The sequence below is a fragment of the Emys orbicularis genome, chromosome 3, assembly GCF_028017835.1.
Source record: "Emys orbicularis isolate rEmyOrb1 chromosome 3, rEmyOrb1.hap1, whole genome shotgun sequence".
Taxonomy (NCBI): domain Eukaryota; kingdom Metazoa; phylum Chordata; order Testudines; family Emydidae; genus Emys; species Emys orbicularis.
The window spans coordinates 171,694,009-171,713,415 of NC_088685.1; the positions used below are offsets into that span (position 1 = coordinate 171,694,009).

General features: G+C 38.7%; 2 protein-coding genes across 4 annotated transcripts in view; one reads left to right on the top strand and one right to left on the bottom strand.

The window, feature by feature from the left end:
- The window catches only part of PACC1 (proton activated chloride channel 1), a 33,670-nt gene extending 28,726 nt beyond the window's left edge, over nt 1-4,944 (top strand). For 2 of the 3 annotated variants that reach the window (XM_065400307.1, XM_065400309.1), the window contains 2 exons: nt 3,540-3,644; nt 4,118-4,944. In XM_065400307.1, coding sequence (XP_065256379.1) covers nt 3,540-3,644; nt 4,118-4,279 — 267 coding nt within the window. In that variant the 3' untranslated portion in view covers nt 4,280-4,944. The remainder of the gene's footprint in view (nt 1-3,539; nt 3,645-4,117) is intronic. The other variant, XM_065400308.1, reaches the window with a different exon arrangement.
- A 3,268-nt stretch (nt 4,945-8,212) lies between these two features.
- The window catches only part of PPP2R5A (protein phosphatase 2 regulatory subunit B'alpha), a 99,299-nt gene continuing 88,104 nt past the window's right edge, over nt 8,213-19,407 (bottom strand). The window contains exons 9-13 of the mRNA XM_065400306.1: nt 15,204-15,254; nt 13,908-14,027; nt 13,684-13,811; nt 10,146-10,247; nt 8,213-9,518 (exon numbers count right to left, since the gene is read on the bottom strand). Coding sequence (XP_065256378.1) covers nt 9,383-9,518; nt 10,146-10,247; nt 13,684-13,811; nt 13,908-14,027; nt 15,204-15,254 — 537 coding nt within the window. The 3' untranslated portion in view covers nt 8,213-9,382. The remainder of the gene's footprint in view (nt 9,519-10,145; nt 10,248-13,683; nt 13,812-13,907; nt 14,028-15,203; nt 15,255-19,407) is intronic.

The following is a 19,407-nucleotide window of genomic DNA, read 5'->3' on the forward strand; positions in this document are numbered from 1 at the left end:
TTGATTGAGGGTGCTTCTGGATATGTTGGTGCCCTTACTAACAATAGTGCCTGAACTCAGGGTGGTTTGATTTAAATCAAGATCTGCCATGAAGCTCTTTTTGCCTGGTAAATCTCCAGAATCTGGTCTTGCAGCATCTTGAATTTCTGCAAGAGAACAAGAACGCCTTTTGGAGGTGGAGTCAACTTTTGACCTTTAATGACCATCCTCTGAGCTGGGATCAAGGCATTCTTTTCCTGTTTGAACCCATGTTCCTCGGAGGGATAGCAAACCCTTGAGGCGGTTTCCACTGATTCCTGGAATGAGCTTTTTATTAAAATGTCATCTAAATGAGATTTATTCTGAGGGCTGCCGTTACAATTATATATTCTTTTATATAGCTTCTTATACCGCCCTCATTACTGTAGTATGAGTGTCTAATAATGCATTGAGATGTGATTAACAGCTGTCCCCTGTGACTTGTACTGCCCACGCAGTGGAGAATGTAGCATTTCAGTTCGGTAATGTTATTTTTATATACATGCTGCTCTGGTGTTAAAGAAGGCAAGGAGAGTGCTTGGAAGGTGAGATTTGTGATGGGGGAGTTAATTCCAGTTTCAGACCAGCCTCTGAGAAAGTTGTGTCTCTTGCATAGGCAAGATTTACCCTTGTGTTCAAAAATGTCATTGTGCCTGAGCAGCGGAGTTGTTGACCACACTCGGCATGGTGGAGCTTTAAGACAAACTTTTAGATATCCTCGGGCCAGGCCACAGACTGAGTCCTTGAATCAGTATTATATGGGAAGATAGCGTAAGGAACAAAGGGCAGGTCTGATGTGCTCATGGTAGCCATGTTGTGAGATGGGCGGATGTCTTCATGCCCAGGTATATTGCATTGCTGTAGTCCAGATGAGAGGTAGTCCATGAAGGAGTGTATAGCTAAGGGTAGGTCAGCTGCCATGATGGGGTGGAGTCTCTTGACCGGCTGCAGAGGGTATAAAACATTACTTGTGGATGCTGCTCTGTGAGAGTTTAGCATCAGCAAGGAACCCAAGAGCACTCTGAAACTACCGACTAAATGGACTAGTTGTGGGCATGTACCTTCAACCAAAGGAAGCTGCAAACTCCTCCAAGAACTTTCCTCTGCCCAGTAGCTTAGCCTCCATCTTGCTCAGGTTCAACCAGATGTTCTCAATCCATCAGCTGATCTGATCCAAACATGGGGTGGCAGTAGTATAGTCAGACATGGTGAAGGATATATAGAGATGTCTCAGCTACATAGTGTTAGCACTTACACATTTTATTTTTGGAAGTCATCCTTTGAGACACTTGAGCTTATGAAGTGCACCAATTGGCAATGAAATCTCCAATAGAAAAACCTGTGGGTCTGTGAGAGTAAGAATCCCTCTAGTCCAAAGATGTCATGTAGTCTCTGACCACCTGTGGTAGCAGAACTCTAGCCGCTACTATTCATACAAATACAGAGTAGTAGGATTTTTAAGCTCACAAGCATGTGCTTTGAAATGTTTCAAAACCTTGTTTATAAAGATGTTGGAATGTGCATAAGTTAAATAGCTGAGCCATAACTACCCTTGCCCTAGTTTGATGGTAAAAGAAAAATCACCTGCTTTCTGACTTTATCCTTATTTGTTGGATTGGACAAAGTAGTACATTTAGCCTTTCAGGGAGTCATGCCAGACCAATTGAGCCAGATAATAGGGCAAATCACACAGTTAGTTCGTTTTTGGAACTAGTCCCATTTTCTCTTTTTTTCCTTTCTTCCATATCCTTGACTTAGATTTCTACTGTACTACTCCTTTCCTGGCATACACATTTCTTGAATGACAGTAGCCGAGTTGGAAGTACACGTCTGTAATTGGACTGGAATGAGTAGTTCTCTCTAACCTGTAGCAAAAATGTATGGGAAACTTTTCTGTGGTTCAACACCTACCTTTTATAACCTGTCAGCCCAGATTATACACGGTGTAGTTTTTAGTAAGGCACAGACTATGCTTATTTGTCACATCCTTGATGTATTTCTGAAGAAAAAATTAAAATACATAGGCTGTTTTATTAAATACCTTGCTGTGAGTAGCTTAGGAATTTTCCATGATTAAAATTCAATCACCTGAATTTGGCTCTAGTATAGTTTTCAAATTTCTAATACATGCTACTGTATTGACTGTAAAAAAAAAATTAATTCTAATAATATATATGATGTCGGGAAGGAATTTTCCTCCAGGGCAGATTGGCAGAGGCCCTGGGGGTTTTTCGCCTTCCTCTGCAGCGTGGGGCACGGGTCACTTGCAGGAGCATTGTCTGCACCTTCGTCTTTAAACCACAATTTGAGGACTTCAATAGCTCAGACATAGGTTAGGGTTTGATACAGGAGTCGGTGGGTGAGATTCTGTGGCCTGCGTTGTGCAGGAGGTCAGACTAGATGATCATAATGGTTCCTTCTGACCTTAAAGTCTATGTACAAACCTGTCTGTCATGAATTAGTATTTTATGCACATGTCCCATCTCCAAGCCTCCAGTTGAGGCTAAAGTCTAGACAAGTGCTTTCTATTTGCTACTTCAGACACAATGTACAACTCTGATATTTAGCTCTGTTAGCTCTCAAGTTTTTTGTTTTTCCATATGCTTAGCTCAGCTCACAAAATAAGTGCAAATTACATTGTTATTGCCCCTAGTTGCAGGGAGGGTGGCATAAATTGCATAAGCTTCAAGGAGTTTTCTAAACATCAATGTCTCATCATCTTCATCGAAATTCAGGTTCCCTCAAACCACCTCTCTTTCAGCAGGCCAGAGCAGCTATTCTGTGGTTCAGTATTGCATATTCTACATGTTATGTCAACAGAAGCTTGCGGGTTGCAACAGACCTGTTGCCATCAGTCACTGCTTGGTTCAGGAAAAGTAGGTCACCTTGTCCACATTAGCTGTTGGGGACCCACACTGGGAAGTGACGAAATTCTATTTGAGCTTTTTTGGCCTGACATTGGGCACTTGACTAAGCATGGCTCTCCCCCCTACAATTTTGTAGTCAATTCTGTAGGTGAGGTTAAAGATAAATCTACCTCAATATTTATTCATAGTAAGTTTATATCCCAATTTTCAAAGTACCAATATAGATCTAGTCCTTCAGTTAAACCAAAATTGCACACATTTTGGGGGAATCAGGACATGCAGATAAGTCTGGTTTGCCTTTAGCTTTGAAAATGACTAAGGGTAAAATATGGTTGCGTTTAATGAGTGTTTCTTAATCCTTTTGGAACAAACTTAATCTTTGAGTGTCCAGGTACCCCAATAAGAAAGGCTAAGTAGCCACATTTTTTTTAAGGTAAGTAGAAAAGAGGAGGTAGATTAGGTTAAGATTGAAACAGCTATAGGAACCTAATTCAAAATACCTAACCGTTAAACCAGACCAATACCTGCTTCAAGTCATTTAAAAGCCCCATTTTAAAATCAACCTTGTCTGGTAACTCTTCCCTCATTCAGTGTAATAGCAGGTTGGACTTTTGATGGAAGAGAACGTTAACTGCCTTTTTTCCCCCCCCGCAGACTAGTGTGGTTAACTACATTGACCAGAGGCATAAGCCGGCAAGTGACCAGTTGTTTTTTGTGGTATTTGAATGGAAAGATCCTTTTATACAAAAAGTTCAAGATGTGAGTACACTTTAGTCACTCCTCAGCCTCTTGCATGACTTAATTTAAAACTAAGTAGAAATTCAGCATACAGTGCTCAGAAAAGTTGGAGGAAGGCTGATGTCACTTAGGAGTGATTGGGTTGAAATTCTCAGAGTTCTCAAACTAATCTAAATATTGCTGAGCTCAAGCCCACCTTCTGCCTCTCTTTGACTTTGTAATCACAGTACTTCCTACTGTGGCTGTGCATGCACACAGCTTAAGACAAAACTGAACTTTCGTTTGAGAATAGATCTCTCCTGCGATCAGTGTTTTCTTCCTGGCTAGAGGATAAAACACCAAATCAGGAAGATGCTTTTGGAGACTAGGAGCTAATACTGTATAAAATGTATAAGGCAAAACAATTACAATTTGAAATGGAATTTAACATATTGAACAGCTGTAATATAAGTTGAGTGTAAGAGAACTGTTACTTTGTCTCAACATCTTTGCAGATTGTCACTGCCAATCCTTGGAACATGATTGCTCTACTATGTGGTATTTTCTTGGCTCTGTTTAAAGCAGCAGACTTTGCCAAACTAAGTGTTAAGTGGATGATCAAAATCCGCAAGAGGCACCTGAAGAGGAGAAGTCAAGCAATGAACCACATAAGCTGAGGACTAAACCACCTTTAGAACATTTTTAGTACACTGGATAAAATTTCAACCAACAATGCAGCAGTTACATAAACTAAAAAGAGTTGTGTGTTTAAGAACTACTTACACCTTTGCTGAAGTGACAGCATAAATGAACTGACACGAACCTTAAGAGGCTAACTCTGAAGAACAACGTCGTTTTAAAAATGTAAGTTACAAGCTTGGTAAAGAAGTTCATGTCAATTTATTGGGGGTGGGATGGAATTCATAAAGTAATGTTCAAAATGTCATCTTCGAACAGAATACAGACATGTTTGTATTTAGTTTGGGTCTAGACAGTAGTTTAAGCTTTTCTCCATGAGCTAAATGGACTGCCCCTGCTACCATAAGAGTGCCCCGAATCAGTAAAATGACTTGTCATCCTCAGTCTGATCTTCCCAGGCATAGTTATTATCTATGAACAGTAAGGAGCAAAGCACTTACAAGATCAATGTAAAAATGGGTCAAAAGGTTTAATCTCCAACCTATTACATAGAATACCTCGGATTTTTATCAAACATTTCCCATTTGGTTAAAATGCACTGACTGTGTATTAAAGCTACTTTAAAAGCAAGTTATGTGTAAGCCCTGTGGAATATGTCATGGATCACTGCCAGTTACTTCTTCTTAAACAAAGCCTCTTGCCTTAATACTTCATCTGTAGAATGATTCTTCCATAAACCAGATTCACAAATACTTATGTACAACTTCTGTTGAAGTCAATGAGAGCAGAATTTGACCATTCTAGTAGCTAACACACAAGCAAGGCTGTGGAGTTTTGTCCCGAGGAAGGTTGGGGACAACACAAAAGGTTTGTAGAACTCAAGCTGGTGAGTTTCTGAACCTCAATTACATGGAACCTAATTGCTGGGAATGATGATTTAGGAAGGAAAATAGAGCCTATAATGGCCTAGGACAGTATAATACTTAAAGTCCATTTACTGAGAGTTCTACGTTGAGAGGTATAATGTTTTCTATTGTACCTAGAGCTTAAAAAAAAAAAAAAATCACAATTTATACTGCTTAAGTCTAACCTGACCTCATATATACACTTTATTTTTCTCCATAAAACCCAATCCCAATTTCTCTGTCTCCTGGCACCCATACTGAGTCCTTACCTTTGGAATTCATTTTTGAGGGGATATAAAAGAATTTTCATAAAACCAAAACATGTATCTGACTCCAAAAATATACGGAGTCAGGAAGAATATCAAATGCTGGTGGTTTAGAATGATCAAATGCTGAAAAGATAAAGCTTTTCTTGCTAAGACTTAGGACTGAATTCAGCTCCCACTTGTGCCCCATGCAATTCCATTACTCTAATGTTCCAGGAGGCAGAACAAACGGAGTCTTACCCAAATGGGCAAAACCAAGCCAATTCCCTGTGACTAACCGTTCTGGGGTACCTTCTAAGCAGCAAGAACAGATTTGCAATTGTAACACTACTTTTCCTCTAACTAGAAGGGAGGAAGGAGATCATCAATAGAGCCCTGCAAATCTGCAGGTATCCACGGACCATATTTGCGGATGGGATGCAGAAACAAATTTTGTTTCCATGCAGGGCTCTGATTATCAGTACCAAGTGATCCAGCTGGAAATCCTGGCCCCAGTGAAGTCAGTTTTGTCAAGATTTCACCCCATTTCTTTTGGAACAACTGCATAGGGATAGAAACCAGTTTTCTTTCTACTCAGGAGTTGTACTACAGCAAAATCTGAAATTTAAAGAGTCAGGCAGTTCTATTTTTGTGAAATAGAAGTGAACCAACGAAAGAATCCCTGCAGGTGACATCTAGACATAACTAAACACTTGAGTAGTCTTTTCTTTAAAAGGAACCAGTTTTGGAGAAAAAAACCCATTATTTCTGTATTTAAAAATAAGCCCTTTGTAATGCATGGGAGATGCATAGGTAAGTAGAGCCTCTCCGTGTGCTGGTGCTGATTTCAAGACCTCCCTCCAAATTCTACTAACACATTGTATAGCTCTCTGTTAGCAATCATTTGTTGAAATGTTTGGGATGCATGTCTTCTACCTTAGCCTAGTTTGCCAAATGAGCTATCTTTTGTTAGTGTTTGAACCTATTCTTATGGCTTTAACTAGCTAGATTGATTGTGGTTTCTGGAGTCTTGAAGTATCTCAGACAAGAATTTCTTCTGTGAGGTCTCAAATGTAACATGTAGCTGCAAAACACTGAGTAGTGCAGAATCAGCTGCAATGAAAAAGGAACCAATGCTGATATGAAATTGCCACTGTTTAGGTAGTAGGTGCATAAAATAGGGACCTATTATGCAAACCTTACTTTTATGTATCCAAAAAAGGTAACAAATCTTATACTTGAAGCCAATCCCATTCCCCCCTTCAGATGACTAAAAGACTCTCCAATACATAATGAAGAGAAATTATGCATGATATTTGCTCTAAATATAAACTTTCTATAAAAGAAAACATGTACTTACGTTTCTTGGTCACTGTCCTCCAAAGACACATCTGAGCAACTACAGCATATTTGTGTCTCCTATTTTTGCAAGTCTGCCATTACTTTTCTTTGAATCAAGAATCAATACAGAGCATTTGCTCTGTAAACATGTTGTCCATTTTGATGTAAGATTTGTTGTGGTGCATACTGCTAAAGAGACTAAGGCCTTGTCTACACTGCCACTTTACAGCGCTGCAACTGTCTCGCTCAGGGGTGTGAACCCCACCCCCGAGCGCTGCAAGTTCCAGTGCTGTCAAGTGGCAGTGTAGACAGTGCTCTAGCACTGGGAGCTACACCTCTCACGGGGGTGGGTTTTTACAGCACTGGGAGAGCTCTCTCCCAGCGCTGCTGCCGCAACTACACAGCCACGGCAGCGCTTTAACGTTGCTAGTGAAGACATACCCCTAAGTCAGAACTACATTGCTATGCTCTGCCTCAGCGTAGTCCTGGTTCCCAAGGAAAACACTACTCTCACATTTTTGAACTTCAAGTCCACCAAACCAGCAGTCATTCTAAGGGAGCCCAGACAGTGCACAAGCACTTATCCAGGACCAGGCTGTTCAAGGAAAACATTCTTTGGTAGATCCTGCATCCCACTGAGTCCTTCCCCATGCAATTAGAGGCTAGGGTCATGTCAGTCAGTTTTAGATATCTTGAAGCTGCTGCACAGTCCCATTTCCTTTCTGAAATATAACAATCCAAGACAAAGAAAGGAGTAAGGAAAAACTGTTTCTCTACAGAAAAGCAGCACACCTAATTCAAATATTGTACAGCCTTGCCTACTGAAGCCTGCGTGCACCTTTTTCTTTTTTCTTCAAACTGGAACTTACAAGCAGCAAAGAAATCTCTTTAGAACTAATCAAGGAAAACAAGTAATTATCTTCTCTAGATGTCAAGCAGTTTTCACACCTAAGCAGATACCTTCCTAAAAGTATTGGCCTCATTTGTGTATCACCTACTGGTGAGGTAGTTCAACAGCTAAGAACAGGACATTGAACATTCAATACTTGATCAACTGCAGGGCCTGGACACAAATTATCTGTAGAAACATACCATTGGTCAACAACCTTTATGCTTTGTCAGCCAAGATTTAACTCTACTCCAGAGCTGGAGTTTAGATAGCCAAGGGCACATCTTCACTGCCAACGGTAGTCGTGTCACAGCGCTAACCTCTCCCCTCCCCCCCACAAGGGGCGTAGCTCCCAGCGCTGGTGCATTGTCTATACTGGCACGTTACAGCGCTGAAACTTGCAGCACTCAAGGGTGTGTTTTTTCACACCCCTGAGCGAGAAAGTTGCAGCGCTATAAAGTGGCAGTGTAGACAAGGCCTTAAGCTTTTCATTCAGGCTGAATATTGCACACATTTCTGCATAACTCACTTAACATAAGCCTTCTGGTCATCATGGAGAGACACAAAAAGAAGGTGATATACAGCATTAAATACAAACATAAAGACTTTATTGAATGCTGCTCAATCCCCCAGTGAAGATTTTATTACAAAACAGTTTTCACACAACTGCAATTTAAGAGATTGGAATGGTACGTCTGATAAAAGATGTGAGCAAGACTTGATTAAGTAAAACAAACGACTTCTATAGTCAGCTTTTTCCATATTTAAGCAGCATACTGCATTTTCACTAAATAAAACAAGGCATTTGTGGTTAGTGCTCGGCACTGCCATAGAGAAACCTTGTTTGGAATGCCAGATTTTGTCTCACTCCCCAGGCCAGCAGAAGCTGAAAGTGCTGCAGACAGCTCAATCAGCCTCTGAAGGAGGGAACTGCATTGTTCCACAGAGATTCCTTGGGTTGACATAAGAGCTTCATTGATGGGCTCTAAGGGAAGCTCCATCCTCAGCTGCAGGATGAGAAACAAACTTAAACAGACCCAGCAGAGTGAAGCATGGAGGGGGCACGTGAACAGCAAGGCATTCATCAAAGTGGAAGGTCAGACACAAGATATACAGTAATCTGTTCAAACTAGAGTTTTATTTTATGTTTTCATACTTCATCCTATTTCTAACTTGTGCTTTTCATAATTAAAAATTTAAACCCACTGAATAGGCATCTTCACTCAGTGGAATTCTATACAACAGTATCTTTGAGATCTCTGATAATAAGGGGCACGCAGAGAATCCCATCAAGTTACAGGTAAAAAGTAATGTACCTTAGTTTTATTTGAGAAAATACAGCAGAACTAGAAGCCTTTTCTAGAATCTCAACCAAGGTTTGCAGCAATGTAAAAAGCATGTATAAAACAAAGGAAAAATGTACATAGACTATACCACCTATGTGCAACACAATCAAAAAGAAAATTCAAGTCATAATTCTCACCACTCCCATAATTCTCACTCATATTATGAATAAAATTCATTTCTGTGAAACTTCAGAAGTGACATATCAATGATTAGACAAATTTACAATATGCTGTGGTAATGATATATCATTCAACTCTTGTATTTAAAGTCATAGATTTTTTTTTCCCCATTTACATTATGCCAGAAAAAAAGTTGGCCATTTCTACTATACTGATGAAGTTTCTGTTTTGCAATTTTTACATATTTCAAAAATGTGTACAAAAGTATGTCTATCAAGCAGAGGTCATTGTTTCTTTATTTGGCACTTGTACTGTTGTGTGCATTTAGCACGTTGTGAGTACTGTTTTGCTTTTCAACCAGAGTCTTCTTTAGCTTTAGCTCTTCTAACTTTCTCCACAACTCTTCACGTTCCAATTCCTTCTTTTTTTCTCTACAGAAAAAGTAAAAGGATTAGACATGTCTAGGTTCCACATGCAATGTGCATTATAATTACTTTATAATTACAATGTGCAAGCTGATGAAACAGCATATGCTATTCTTATTTACAGACGCTCCCCGAGTTACATAAACCCGATGTATGCAAATCCAAGCTTACGGAAAAAGTTCCGTAAGCTAGAAATAGTTGTTGTTGTTTTGGGGGGTTTTTTTGCATAATGGTCGGAGATACGTTTCTGACTTATGCAAAATTCGAGTTACGCAAGGCGTTCCAGAACGGAACGCTTGCATAAGTCGGGGAGTGTCTGTATTATAAATTCCTCTTGTAATTTTTTTTTTTTTTTACAATTTTTTTACTCCTATAAGGAGTCAGGATTTTCCCCATGCCAAATATCAAAGCTCAAGGTATTGATTCTCAGTGGCAGAATGTGACATCTGTCTTTGAGAGATTATACTATCCTTTGACAAACCATATCAGTCAACTGCAAGTCTTCTATGAGCAACTAATTTCACTATAAATACTGCAGTTTTATTCACATTAATAAATTCAGTACATACTCTCCCCTCCCCCCACACCCCTCAGGTGATGCATTTCTGAAACACAAACTAAGAAAATGATTACCTTTGTCTTTCTGCTTTGTATGAGCTTGTAAGTTCATCAAATAGCTTGCCATTCATTTCCATCAATGTTTTCAGCACATTATACACCAGTGCTACAATGGTTCTAAAACAAAAGGAAGGCACTGTAAATTATTGGATATAAGAGATTTGTTTACTAGCATCTGTTTTAAGTGTCTGACTTCCTCTTTCTGTTCCAGCCCTACTGCATTTAGACAGTATTGTAACTAAGTTTTAAATGCAGATGTTTACTCTAGTCTCCTGTATGCATGAACATGAGGATTTATTAAACATGCATTTAGTACATTTAGCTCATTGCCTTGGTTTATAAAACATTAAAGCTTGAAGGCTTCACATAAACCAGCCACAGTGAATGATTTTTTAAATGTTAATATCCTCCAAGGCTGAAAAAGGCTGGAATCTGATTAAAGTAACTGTCACAGTGTTTTAATAGAATAAATTACATTAAAAAGTAAAATAGGTAATAATACTAATGTCCCTAAAGAGAAGGGGGCATGGATAAAATCCTCAAACTATAGACTAATGAGCCTCAAGCAAGGGAAAGGGTTTGACACAGCTGCTGATTACACTACAGAAAATGCTTTACGGAGAGGGGAAGTTATTTTGGGGTGATCTGTGCCACTCTCCGTTAGAAAATTGTTCTAATGTATAATCATGGCACAAGACACCACCTTCATGTCTGATTTTGTAGGTAAAAATGTAAAAACAGAGCTCAGAGATGTGGGTTTAGGCTTTTCATTTATTTTCTTGTATGTCTATCAATAATCCATTTTAGGATTATGCTCCTCTACCAGTACCAGGGAGAAAGATGCTATTCAGATATATTAAGACCCATCTCCCTTAATTCCCCTCCAGCAAGTTTAAAGTAGGTACTACACTTGAGAGTTAACTAATAATCCTTCAAAAGAAATACTGGAACATTTTCAGGGTAGAATCGGATATACTTTAATTTATGAAACTTTCAAGGTGCATATATTACTAACTCAAGCAGCAGGGTGATCTAGCTGTTTAACCCTTATCGCCCCCTTCTCACTTTCTCCACTAACGTTCATCTTCGCTTGTCAAGTTGAGTCTCAATTTAAACTACAATCAAATAATAGTCCCAGCCCTGAAGAGCTTAGAGTGCCATATGCACTTATGACACTGTATATACTGTTAAATAATTTCAAATATTTACAAATAAGTTTCAAAGGAAATAAAAAGGTCTGACAGGTTTTCTGTTTTCATCACACTATGTCCAGTTATCATTCACCGTTAGGAAGTGCAAACAGCAAGTCTATCATACTAAACAAATAGGAAGCCAAAATTCACCATATTTTGCTTGCTTACCCCGACCCTCCCAAAGTACCAGAATGGAAACGTGTCCCAAACACAGCACCAGCAGAAACTTTAAAATCCAATTGAAATACTTAGTATGTTTACTGACTGCATCCCCACAAAAGTTTCCTCACAGCATAAACTTTCTCCTTCAAGATCACATTAAAGCTGAGTAAGCTCTTATTTTCTGTTAGAGAAAAAATCATTTTGAAGTACATAATTCTGAAACATCTGTATCCAGGCATATCAGGGGAAGTTTTTCCATTTTATCTCTATTATCTGGATGGAAACAATAAAAGAAACCTTTCTGAACTTACTAGTCCTCTAAGTATACTTTCGTTATCTGACATCTAGTTTATGGAATAACTTATCTCATGAGAAAAATTGAGGCAAAATAGTGACTTCTCCTGTGACTGATGAAAAGGGGGATTCACTTCAGGTCTGAATTTTGATGCGGTCCCAAGAAACACAAAGGACACAGAACTAGTCTTCTGTCTAACATTGATAATTCAGTCTCACAGCTGATGTGCTTGCAGCTAGATATACAGTCTTTATGAAATGGATCTTTCCACGTTTATTAACTCAAATATTGGCCTCAATAGCCCATATAATCTGGTTCAAAGTTTATACTGGGCATCTGTGATGATTTAACATGCTGTCTGCCTGCACAGACTTTGTATTAGGTGGGTGAACTAATCTTATACATTTGTCAACTCCTATTACACTGCTCACTTGCACCTTTGACATACCAATGCAGAAGCCCAAAAAGTAAATTAGTTTCTTCTATAAAATTAATTTCACCTCAGTGTTAGAAAAGAGATCTATCCGTTTTGAGTAAAATGGATCCTCCAACTTACACACTATTAGAACTAGATATACTAGACAGAACTAGAGTATGTTGGGTAGCTCCAGTTTTTACTATCTGCTTGAATATTTGTAGGTGAAGATACATTCTCCTCGAAGCATTAATGGTTCAATCCATTGGCTCAGATTTAGTAATTCTGCTTTTCATATTAAATCAAACTACAGCTATAACTTTTCAAGTGAGTTCTTTGTAAACTCCTGCATCTCTAGCAATAAAGTTTCTGCATTTAGAACTTATTCAACAGTTCTGTTGATTAAGCATAAGCCAGAACAGAATTCAGCTCATTCTCCCACAATTGTACAATTCTGTAGTGGCCAACAGAATAAAGATATATACAACCAACCCTCTGAGCAGCTTCCTGTGTTTATTTGGTGTCAGTTGCTTATGCTATGATTAAAATAAGATTTTACTAGTCAACACTGAGGGGAGGGTATCACTTAAAGATGGCAGAATACTGAATAGCCCCAAATCTGTTACTAAATTATCTAACATGTAATCTTCTCATTCTTTCATTCCAAAACATTTCACTAACTGAAAAAACAAAAAACAAAAACACTTTGGTATCTTAAGACTTAGGTGCAATAGTGATTTTACTTTTTAAGCGAAACTTCACACAATAGGCCTCATTGTTTAACATTTAGGAGTTATATATTAATGACAGCATTCAACAGTCATTTCTCTTCTCTCACATCCTTTTGTATAACCAGATGGTGGGCATCATTTTACATGCAAAAAATTCCCTCCCCCACTTGCTTAGAGTTTAAAATGTTCCTTCATTACCCTGGACAACAATAAACTTATTGATGTAGATGTTGCAAGAAGCTCATGGTCCTTTCCTTGGATCATTTGATGCATCAGAAGTTTCCTAATGTGCTATATGTTACTATATGTCATGTTACAAATGATACACAAAGTCAAACCTGTGTAACATCCACGCCACCATCCAATTTCCTTGGACATTTTTTCATTAAATTCCAACTTTTCACCATAAGGGTACAAATCAATGAAAGATGTAGACGTGAATGAAATCCAATATCTTAATTCAAATAATTGGAAAACCTCTTACTTCAGCTAAGTAATCATTTCTATCTGTGGTAAGTGGTAACTGGGAGAACATAAATTCTTCTAGACATTCTACCTCAAAGTATGCTTGTTGATATAAAGACCATTCTCTTAGCACTTCATCACATTTTGAAGTCAATGGGATTACTCACCTGTATCAAGTTAAACATCTGCATAAGTGTCTGCATGATCACAGTCTAAGACAAGAACGTAGGCTAATACAATTTATTTCTGATAATACTTTTAAAAAAACAACATCAAAATAAGCAATACATACGGATTCCAGTGTTCTTTGGAGATCTTGTATAAACTACCAAACATAATTGGTAGAATTTTGTTAATGTTCTCCTCAATCAGACTAAGAATGTACTCATTATTCCAGAAATACAAAGCCCTTTCTGCAACCTGAAATACACATTTCAGAATCAGAACCACAAAACATGATAGTACTAATAATGTAGAAGTCAAATGTGCAACACTATTGAAAATACTATTTAATACCTGAAAATGGGAACTTGACACACACTTGGATATCTGCTTAAATAGAGGTTCTTCTATTTTTTTGAACTGGGTTGGTTCTATTACATCTAAGATTTCTTCAATTTCACCTAAAAACATCACCTGTTTTATAAAGAAAAGTTTTTATATTTATACATGCCATTCAGAAGGTATATAGAAAGTTTATATAATCTATCACATAGCTAGACTGAGGATACCAACGGAATAATCAGTAAAATAGGGTACACACTGACAGGTATGCTCCAAGAAACATGGTACATTACTGCTGTTGCACATTATCACCTTGTGCAAGATTCCTTATTGCAATTTACTATTTTTCTTCTTAATTTTTGTAAGCGGGCTTACGTGTTGGTTTCAGTTACCAGAATATAACAACCATCTTTTATTGCCTCTTCTTCATGGTTGCTTTTAAAGTTTTTAAAAAGTCATTTGATTTTAAATAATGCTTTGAAGAAAACCAGAAGAAATTTTATTTCTTCAGCTTTGGCTGCAGAGACTCATTCTTCTCCATTCTGGATTCTTTTTACAAATGCTTCATTTCAGTTTTAAAATGCCAGGAGTATAACAGTATGTAGGTAACACAGAAAATCGAAGAAAACTGATACATAAAAGAGTCTTAAAGGACACTGCTTTCATATAGAATTAGAAGGTTTCTTTGATGAATGAAGCCACCAAGCTCCCAACTACTTACTTTTAATGACATGGGACAGAGCCAATCAGAAAAATGGATTTCACAAGACCATTTAAAAAGTACATTTTAAGAATTAGACATATTGTACCGACACATGAAATTACAATGTATAACATTTTTTGTAATAAAGTAATGAACGTTTTATTTAATGCTTTAGTCACTGACAAAGACCTGGTCAAACTTTCATAGTCAGCACTCACTGCAGATGGACTGCACTCACTGTAACTACTAAAATGCTTTTTAAAAAAAGCTTTAACGTTTCTTTCAAAAAATTATATTAATTCTGACCAAAGAACAGGGGACTTAACTAGAACATTCCTCTCAATGATAAGACATTATCCTAGGAATCTTTAGTGATGAACATATACACGAGCATTTACTATTAGTAGTGCTGTCAGATTTAAAATAAAGTAGTAAGTTTGCACAATTTCTACAGTGAACTTCAGTGCCCTACGAAATCGAGAACCACAAAAAGAATCCTGCAAGATCCCACAAACAGCACAACAGGTGTAAAACACTTCTGAGCCTGCAGCACTTTTTTATATCAGTTACAAGAGAATAATTCATTAAAACATAACAAGACCAACCTCTTTCTGACTGCAAGTTTTTGGCCAAAATTTGAGCAATCCTCTGATAACCTATTATAAGAATAAAAATAAAAAAATTAAATCAGAATAAGTTTCCAGTATGTATTCAACTAGATTTTTAATATTAACATTAAAATATTAGAATATATTAATATTATACTACTTATCCAAAACTGTAGTTCAAAGGGGATTTAAACATTTTGGGTCATCTGACATGTGTTTTGCCTTGTGTTCAGAATACTTCAACAACTTTACTCTCAAATTCACACTGCTTCAAAAAGTTTCTTGAGCGTCCAAACAGCCCCACTACTGCATGTAGCTAGATCTCCCTCTAAAGATCCATTCTTTGGGGAGCACTTGCCCCAGCAACTCAAGACCTGGAACCATTTAAAAAGTTGCAACTGTTGGACCGTGCACGCTGTCTCAGATCCAAACAACTCTTATAAGGCTAGATAGAGGAATCCGAGCCCCAAACACCTTTGATTCCTTTCTATTATCTGAGATGCCAAAAGACCCAAACTGGAAAAGGATGACTATCTGTAGAGAAAATATATTCAGATAACTCTATTGGGAGTTACCGTTCTGAGATTGGTAGAGACCCTAGGAAGACTTAATTAGAAGTTACATCCTGTTCCAGATGGTTGAACAATAAATTAAAAATTAAAGGCCTACTCTCTGAAAACAAACATCTGACTTTGCCTCTTAATTGAGAAAGTAGTGATGACTAAAAATGTAAACAGGAGTTCCATGTGGCAATTTTACATATTTCAGAGATGGAGACATTTCACGCATGACAGACTCTGACCTCAAGGAAAGGGCCCCCAATCTTCTGCTACAGTCAGACCAGGTTGATTAAAACATGACTGAAATGAGAGCCTGATCTACTTGGATAATCTTTGCACAGAGACTGATTCCCCCACTGGATTTGTCCCCAGTAGCAGCCAGCTTGGAGGCTTCATGATTTTTTTGTTTTGTTTTACTTAGATACTAGCGCAAATCTTTTGTAATCTACTATATTGTCTGTATCTTGGGTTCTCCGAGTAAATTGAGAGTTTTAGAAAAAGGCTGAAGAACTGTTTGAAATAGAAATTCAGAGAATCTCTTCTTAGGAAGCATAATTCTTCCTGAGGTCGACTGTGGGCACATCATTATTTTGTTTTATTTTTAATAGAACACTGAGGATTTTCCATTAGCAGATGAACCTCACCTTCCTTCTCAATGCAACACTCATGCAGAGGTAGTACAGAGAAAACTGTCCTACGGGCTCAATGGGAAAGTTAGTAATTTTAAGTCCCTAAAATGGACAGTACCACAGAAAACAGATGTGGACCAGATCACTAAGAAATATGTATTTTGGGTAAATACAAACAGAGGTTTTTGCATGGAAGGAAGTTGCAGCAGTAGCAAGAACCAGTTCAGATTGTAACATATAAAGCAAAAGCAAGCATTCCAAGAGGTGTGAAAAAGGGACTAATGGAGACAGATGTAAGAGGCCTTAAACCCAGTGCTCTGGTCTGGCCAAACTAAGGGGCTTTTGTGGCAGAGGGATTGTCAGAGCACAGTATGTTCCACCGCATGTTCCCTCTTCTCATAAGGGAAGAGGATGGCGTATGACAAAAAAAGGCTAACTTCCAAGTTATCTTGGAAAAATGCCAAATTCAGCAACCACTAAGTCTATAGGACCTTGTTGGAAATGAAACAGGGCATGTCACATCTCTTAGAACTATTCAGGTAGTCTGGCATGTATCACTGCACTGGTTCATATTTTCAACATTACCATAGCTTCCAACTTTGAAGGTTTATTAAAGCCCTCATTCTAGGAGAGAAGCATCTGCTGCTGTTGCAGAACTGAGTATCACTTCAATGAAAAGTGAATGAGAGTGAACATGATCACGGTATCAACCAGGAAAGTCCCAAGTTCAGATTCATGAAAAGGAAGCAAGTTATATGCAGAGAACAATAGTTCCCTTGTGAAGACCAGTCTTAATGGGAAGCTTAGGGAATGGGGGTGGGCTTCAGAACCTGAGCTCCACCCCAACCTGCAACTTCAAAGCACTGTCTACATAAAAGCTATTTTTAGAGCACCAGCGCAAGCCCTGCCAGCCCAAGTCTATCAACCCAGGCTGGGAGGCTCACTTCTGTGGGCTGTGTAAACTTACCCTATAAATCAGCCATCTAAGACATGGACAACATGACTCCTGAAACAAGCTGTCACCACTGTCAGACACTTGGTAAAAAAGGGAGGGATAGCTCAGTGGTTTGAGCATTGGCCTGCTAAACCCAGGGTTGTGAGCTCAATCCTTGAGGGGGCCATTTAGGGGTCTGGGGCAAAAATCTGTCAAGGGATTGGTCCTGCTTTGAGCAGGGGGTTGGACTAGATGACCTCCTGAGGTCGCTTCCAACCCTGATATTCTATGAAATGAGGGATCTTAGCCAAACCAAATGGGGTTACAATCTTGCAACCTGAAGTGTTGAAATGAACTAAGGGCTCTCTTGCAAGGTACTAGTCCCAATGGCATTACTTTTTAGACTTCTGAGCTCATCCACTAGTTTTCCAAAGTGGGAACAGTAAAGATAATACCCCCCCCCCAAAAAAAAGGGGGGGGGGGAGAGAATTTAAACTCCTAAATTTTACTGAGACTAACCTCTGATTTTCCTTCACACAGATCTTTATTGGTTACCATTTATCTGCTTCCCCACCACACTCAAGAGGCGTGGAAAGGGAGTCATTCTTATTTAAATTAGCTGTCCTAGTTTTGCTGGATTTACAATGTTAAGCAGTTTATTTACATAAATACATTTTCAATAAAGTCTTGGTAATTTTTCTGTTGCTTAATTAGCTTACAGCTTAGTTACTTAATTATATAATTATGCTGAAACTTTGGTTCCTTGGTTACATAACAGAAAATTTACAAGCATAATAGCTTATTCGCCTGCCTGCCTCCCCAGGCACAAAACAACTTGAGCAATGCAAGAGAAAAACAGATAATATTTTCAGACAGTTAACATTTGCCAAACAAAACAGAATAGTGAGAAATTACTATATACACCTCTACTTGGAGTATGAATTAATTAAGCTCAAGTCCTCATGTGCATGAAACTAAGGGTTAACTAAAAAGTCTAAAGTTTCCATCATTTCCTGGAGTCAAAGTGTCCAAGAGACTTAATTGTGTCATTTAGTATCTTTAAATGTCTTCTTTCTCAGCTGGAATGAGTAAATGGCTCATGCCCAGGCCTAAGAAGTTAGGTGTGTCCCTATGGGGATATTACTTTCAGAGAACTCCAGCTGCATAAAAAAATAGCTTTTTTTTATTTTTCAAGTATGCATCAGCTAGATACCCATGCCTGGAAATTACAATGCTAAGGAAGCCTACAAAGAACAGGGACCAGGTACTTAACATGTACTGCATATTTTAAAAGTGCTGCTTAAGCATTACTGTTTAAATGTTTTCTTCAAAACGTACTAAAACCCCAAAAGTCTATTTACTAAGGCTAGCATACAAACATTTGCCTAGTGCTCACATTACACAAAGCATTTGCAAAATTTGGATACTCCAATCTTGACAGCTGCTTTAGACTTCACAGGGGTTCAACTACAGCCATATGTACCTGTTGGACAATCCCCATTATTTACAGGAATTGTGTATAGAGCTTGCTGCTCACCGAACCAAGCATTCCTGAAGTGTCAAGACTACAGTGCAGTGACACTCAAAGTGTCTCCTATGGCTCTTTGAAGCACATGATATTAAAACACTGTGTGATTTAATTAACATCCAATCAGGGTGCTTTTACTATATTAACGACCAATTAAGTTATCAACTTGCACTACATTGTTAATTTGGATACAAGACAGCCTAAATTCCCTCACCGCAGTGCCCCTCCCCGCCAGCCCCAGCGCGGATCTGCCCCGGACTTGCTGTGGCCGGGGGAGAGGAGTCCCTCCCGCAGCCTGGAGCTGCTGCGGTGAGAGAGGCCTGAGGGAGAGTCCTCTCTCCCCACCGCAGCCCCGGGGCAGCCTGCACCCCACAACCCCTCATCCCTTACCCCACTCCAGAGCCTGCACTCCCATCCAGAGCCCTCATCCCCCCCGCACCCCAAACTTCTGCCCCAGCCCTGAGCCCCCTCCCACAATAGAACTTTAACCACATTTGAGGAGTTGACCTGGGGAGCAAGCTGGAACAAAAGGTTTAATTTATAAGAAAAC